Raw genomic sequence first — 6,482 nt, 5'->3', positions numbered from 1 at the left:
CAGTGAAATATATTTATGTTTGTGGTTGTAATGTGACAAAATATGGAAAAGTTCAAGGGGTATGAATACTTTTGCAAACCACTGTATCTGAGAGTGAAGCCCAACACATAATGAATTTGAAAAATCCGAGATGGTCACCAAAGCTAAGTATAATGGGTATAATTCAGCTATTTTGTATTGAGTTGAAATATAATGGGAGCTGCAATCACTAACATAACAATGCAGTTAAATCATAAATTTAAAATGGCAGCTACATGGCAGTCTCCAAGCTTATCAAAGTACATTTCAAGTTGCTACATGTCATTTCTATGTTACAGATTGTCTATGGTAACTGTTTCTTAAACCCAGTATTGTTACATATAAGAATTGCTTTATATTTATCCAGTAGTTAAGATTTTTTTTAAGTTTTAGTCAGACACTTCACCAGACATGTATAAAGCACAAAATAGCTAAAAGTAAAATACTTTAACAGAAAATGACTTTGGTAAAAATGAATTWCACTGATAAGAAAAGTACTTCAGTAAAAGTCATAACTGCTTGCAATAATTGTGAAAGTAAAATTACTTTTACACACACTGTATGAAATGAAGTGTTGAGTTTACTTAACCAAACTAGTTCCACTAAACCGAGTTGAGTAAATTTAAATCAATTTACACATTTTTTTTCTCAATTTACTCAACTTATTTTGGTGGAACCAGTTGGTTTAACTTGATTAAGTAAATTCAATGCTTATTTTTTTTTAGAGTGTACAAACAACTCTTTTCATAATGAGTTCTGGTCTTCACACTAAGTTTCCTCTATACCAGATAATACAACTTGACATATATTTACTACTTTTCTTCTCCAACTGTCCATTTTTAAAATCCAAATTGTTAATCATTTGGGGGTGGCCAATTTTAGGGTTGGCACCCTTCTGGGTCCACCCCTCATACAACCAGTCAAATCAATAATATTTATTAAAAGTTTTTTTTAAATCATTGCTATAAAGTGATGGGAATAACGTTTGTAAGCAAAATATCCCCAAAAAAACACGACACTTTTTCTTTTCATTGATTTTGGGGAATTGGTAAATGAAAATTTTATTTTGAAATCTGCGACAGGAAACTGTGTACGTCATTCATTGAGTTCCTGCCGGTTGGTGTTCTGTCAGAAAAAGTACCCCGAGTAGTAGTCAACACGGGACGTATATCCTGGCACCCTAGCTAGCCACATTGTTGACAAAACCACCCAGTTTACATCGTAAATCCGGACATAAAAATATTTTCTTACGGTTACATAAATAAACTTAAGCCCGTTGGCTACTTTTAAGACTTGTTTTTTAAATGATCAACCTACGTTCAAATGCACCTCCTTTGGTGGGGATGCATTTTTTGGTACAACATGAAAGCAGCTCGCGCCCTCCCCCGGTACAACCAGACACTCCACCGGGTGACTCGTCACTCCGCGCTGGAAGATGGCTGCGGTGGAGCGGACCCCGGTCAGGGAAGGGATCCGAATATTTGTCCTGTGTGTGTTCTGGTACACGGTGAGCTCAGGAGGCAACATTGTCAACAAAATCATCCTTAATGGATTCCCGTACCCGGTCACGGTCTCGCTGTTCCACATCATGTCAGTCGTCATTTTCCTCCCGCCGTTGCTGCGGGCATGGGGAGTCCCCAAAACAGAACTGCCTAGCAGGTACTACCGGTGGTATATCCTGCCGTTAGCTTTTGGGAAATACTTTGCATCCGTGTCGGCTCACTTCAGCATATGGAAAGTGCCCGTTTCGTACGCGCATACAGGTGAGTGCAGTACAATTTTGAGCATAAGTGCGCGGCCACTCGGAGCCTGGGTCAGCCGGGGTAACTTGATGATGTGTCTCTACCGTCAGCTGCTGCTGTTAGCATTGAAGCTAACTTATGGGGACATTTCAATTTTCTGAGACGGAATGTCCCATAAAACAGCCAGGCAATGAATGGTAAAACAAATCATTTAATCACGGCACCTTTTTACTGTAATTTGGTTTTGGTTGGGAGAACGACTGTCAGCTGTTAGCTAGCTTGCTAGCCAACTTAATTAAAGCTATTCAACGTCAGGGGAAAAGGTCCATTGAATCCGTTCTGTAGAGTGCAGATATGGCAGGCTGTTGTAACATATAATCAAACCACACGTTGAAGTGAGGTTTTTACATAACCCCACAGGCACAAATGTCATATTGCTTCTGGCCTTTTAATGATTATTATGGATTTTCCACGGGGAGTTAATATACGACTTAAGTGATTTATTAAAAAKAAATTTGAATAAGTATGCAAAAAGTATAAATACAGACTCAAATCTATACATACTCATTAATATTTGGTAAAATGTCACTTATACGCTGTACCTTGACCACACAGTTCATTTAGGGATGTGGATAAATTTGTAAGCCTACACCGATATTAAATCTGAGAGCAGATTCCAAAATAACATTTCAAACCATACAAAAATAACACCAAAATCATGTGATTATCTCAAGTATGAGGGAAGTTATAGGTGAAATCAGCTCATGTTTTCTTGCTGCAGTTCACAGCAGAACCAATGTGACCATTTCACCTTGTTGTTTTCTAATTTTGCTCATAACTTCCTCAGTGTTCAAGATATCYCCATGAAATTTTAGGAAAAGTTTCACATTCTGGTTTTTGTAGGAAGCATCTTGTATCCTAAAAAAAACCTAATAAAACTTAATAATAGCCAATTCAGAAGTAGCAGAAAAGGTATAAAATAATATTACAAGGCAAACTGCAGCATCAAAATTATTGTGTCTTAGAAAGTAAGGAAATTAAAACACTTTAAAAACCACGTAGACATCTGTTTTGTAAACAAAGCTCCTCAACCAATGACAGCGTGTTAAATGTGTCAAGTGACGAAGACGAGCATCAAAACACTTTGCAACAAGCGCTATTCCGGATTAAAAAAAAACATACTTTGACGTTTCAAATCATTATCAAATTTGGAACAAGGGCAGATAAAATAATGTTCTTCATGGCAGCTTATTTAAGGGGTCACTAGAAAAACTCTGGCGATTTACTTTGATCCACTTTTCAAAAAATTGTCTCTTCAAAACGCATCAACAAAAATTAAAAACTGGAAGACGAGGCTGTGGCTAACTACCTGACGTCAGCGCGGTTTGTTGAAATTCGTAGAAATAACGAAGCAGGAGGAAATTACAAGCAAACACAGAGAGCAGCCTTGCAAAATCTGGTCACAGCAGTTTGGGAAGAAAATGGCAGCAYRTGCTGACGAACATCCCTACTTTTTTCTTAGCTTCTGATTAGATATTTGACCACTCTTTGACCAGAAACCAAAAATAAAGCTGGTTTGTTTCTTGTTACAAACTTGGCTCTGAAGTATACAGTATTTTACATCTTTTCAATGGGGTTGATGATGGGACTTTTGGAAGGCCATCCCAGAAGCATGATGTTAGTTTACCTTCTCTATTCAGAAACTAGCTTCTGTATTTTTTGAATCATTGTCCCATTGAAACACTAAACTGTGATCAGCAGACAYTCATCTAGTTGTTGATTTGAGGTGCAGTAGATTCAGAGATAATCACCATCCTGTCTTATTTTATCTATTTTGGGCAACACATCAGTACTATTGGGAACAAAACAGCCCCGCAGCATGATGCAACCACCACCGTGCTTGGCAGTTTGTATAGTGCTTTTATAAAACATGCCTAAATGCACATATTTCAGTGTATCCATAACAAAGCTCAGGTATCAGCATATCTTCTAAAAATACCTTGTTTTGCTTTTGTCCATTAACAATCATAAGAGTTTCTCCTACAAGTAAGGTTTGTTTTGTGAAATGTTTGTTTTAGTCAAGAGCAAATGTGTTTTGGTTATCTGGAACTGATCATCCAATCTACATAAATCGGAAAAGTGATGTCAGATTTCCTTGGGGAAAAAAAGAGCTTTTGCGATATCCGTAGTGTTTACTGTTGATAAAACAAATGGATTTCTGGATCACTTAAATCTTTAGTGTGGCAAAGGAGAAATGAACTGTAGATATCTGCTTTAAAGAACTTGTCTAAGAGTTAAACATTTCTACTTGTTGCAATGATTCTCAAACTTTATTCTCACACCATCGGTCTTGTGATGGAAACTAAACTGAATTTATTAAAATGAACATTGATATTGGGTTATATGTGATGCAAATTCATCAAGGTTGGAGAGCCACAATATTGAAGCCCAGCACAGCTGAAATATATATCCTGTAGCTATGAGCTTTGAGCGAACCTTCATCACAACATAGCTAAAATATTATGTTCTTGTATTTAGCAGCTGTTTCCAGAATGACTTTCCTGTAAGAGAAGCATGCAACACTGGATTTAACGTATCTCCTACTGTGAGAAACTGCTCCTTATGTGCAAAACTTAAAAACTGTTTAAACCCWTGTTAATGCAAAAACAAAGTCTCACGTTATTTGTGTTTTTATTTTTGTGCACAGCTGGAAATACAAAATCTATTACAATCTTAAATTGATTTTTTCCCCTCGGTGTGATAAATGCTTCTGCCCCAAAACTACAGTTTGGTAAATGCAAATCCTTTGATTTAAAGTTGCATGGTTTATTTTAGAAAAAAGTGAAAACATTACCGGTAATTACCATATACTCTTTTACAGTTCAAACTTTCAATAAGACAAATTCTTCAAAAATGGCCCATTTTAAAAATGTGTCAGAACGGTTTTTAATATGATTTTAGGAAAACGTTTTTCTGCCATGTTACCCTATTTAGACTTGGATTTCTGTTGAACTTATTTAACTGGTTTTTCCACATCACTCTCAGGTTTAGTCTCTATTGTATTTTTTTTGTCTTGCTTCAATGGAGCCAGAGGTTATTTTTTAAATCAGACTTTCTGAATGTCTGTTAATAACTTGTCCTTGTTTATGTTCTTATTTTAGATCAAGATGCAAAAGGACACAAAATGTTTTTTGAATTTAAATATTAGGAAACATAAATTAGGCACAATTACATTTTGCATAAACAAGGTGATTTTTAGATGAAAAATGCTTTTGTTTTAGTTCTTTTGTGGTTATTCTGTTGTTGTTGTTGTTTTAATGATGGTTGGACCTAAAATCTGAAAATATGTCTTTGTGCTGCCACTGTTAAATAATACTTATTGCTGATGGTACATAAAAGGCTAATCTTTTCAGTTCATCGGTCTGTGTTGAAACAACACAGCGCTGTTGTCACTTTTAATTTCCTATTTGTGGTTGTTTTAAAACTGATGTTCACTTTTTTTTTCTCTCTTTCACAGTGAAAGCCACGATGCCGATATGGGTGGTACTGTTATCAAGAATTATCATGAAGGAGAAGCAAACAACAAAGGTGTGTAGGTTGAACTCAAAAAACCCAGTCTGCTGTGTTTCAGTCAGTTTGTGCATTGATATCTGAGCTTCACCTCATTTTGTTGAGGTGTTGTATAAAAACATAGGGCAGGAAACAAAGGCTATATTCACATCAGTCCGCTGCATTCACCTGATACCTGGCTGTGAGGTGTAACATGTGTTGCAAATGACTGCAGTTTGTTTTATGGACCTTTTATTTTACAAGTCTGAACAAATATTGGTCGTTTCTCCTGTTTCCTGCTCTACAAATAAAAGTCAAACAGTTTCTGGAAGCAGACAAAGTTTCTTTCACATTTCGTTCAAAGAAGCTGATAAAAATGAGACATTTTACTGAGTATTTTCTTATAAACTGACTGTTAGAAATCACAAACTGCTTAAATAGCTATTCAGCTCCCCTTTCTTAAAATTGACACTGGACCTTTGATTATAATCCTGTAAAAAAGTCCGACTCATTATCTGAGTTGACACATTTTTAAGTCTTTTAATGTGCTATGCAATAAAAGTTTACATTTCTGTTAGAATTGATGAGTTTTCTGGGAGATTTTCTGAGGCGAAGGAACATTTTACAGTGGTTGTTTACTGAATGTGATAAGGAGACTTGTGGGTCTGACCTATGTGTAATATTTATTTTACAGCTCAGTGTTCAGACAGGATGGGTCCATGGACAGGGAGATTTTATATATATATCCTGTTTGTGTGGTTTGGAAACATTAAACTGCATGAATCACATTACTGCTCCAAGTCAAATAAGCACAAAACCTGATCAGGTTTTATTGACACACCTGTGTTTTGTATCCTGTACACAGGATATATTATATGTTAAACTCCTTAACAGCACAAATAAATATGACTGCGTTCTACACAACATTTGTGAAAAGTCAAAATTTTCCTTTTTAGGTGCAAAAGTCACTCAATAAATATTTTTATATGGTCAGATATGACGATGCAAATGTGGTCAGAGCTGTGAGCTACTGCAGAACAACATACAGTGGTTTGCAAAAGTATTCATACCCCTTGAACTTTTCCATATTTTGTCACGTTACAACCACAAACATAAATATATTTCACTGGAATTTAATGTGAAAGACCAACACAAAGTGGTATACAATTGTGA

At 36.0% G+C, this 6,482-nt stretch overlaps 1 protein-coding gene across 2 annotated transcripts in view; it reads left to right on the top strand.

Annotated features, from left to right (window-relative positions):
• The window catches only part of slc35e1 (solute carrier family 35 member E1), a 22,298-nt gene that overhangs the window by 903 nt on the left and 14,913 nt on the right, over positions 1–6,482 (top strand). Inside the window, exons 1-2 of one of the 2 annotated variants that reach the window (XM_014010802.1) lie at positions 1,454–1,781; positions 5,278–5,348. In XM_014010802.1, the coding sequence (XP_013866256.1) occupies positions 1,454–1,781; positions 5,278–5,348 (399 nt within the window). Of the gene's footprint in view, positions 1–1,453; positions 1,782–5,277; positions 5,349–6,482 lie in introns of those variants that run through there. The other variant, XM_014010803.1, reaches the window with a different exon arrangement.

This window comes from Austrofundulus limnaeus, unplaced genomic scaffold (genome assembly GCF_001266775.1).
Source record: "Austrofundulus limnaeus strain Quisiro unplaced genomic scaffold, Austrofundulus_limnaeus-1.0 Scaffold73, whole genome shotgun sequence".
In the NCBI taxonomy this organism is placed as follows: Eukaryota; Metazoa; Chordata; class Actinopteri; order Cyprinodontiformes; family Rivulidae; genus Austrofundulus; species Austrofundulus limnaeus.
The sequence above is the reverse complement of the archived record's forward strand: the minus strand, read 5'-3'. Positions and strand labels throughout refer to the sequence as shown.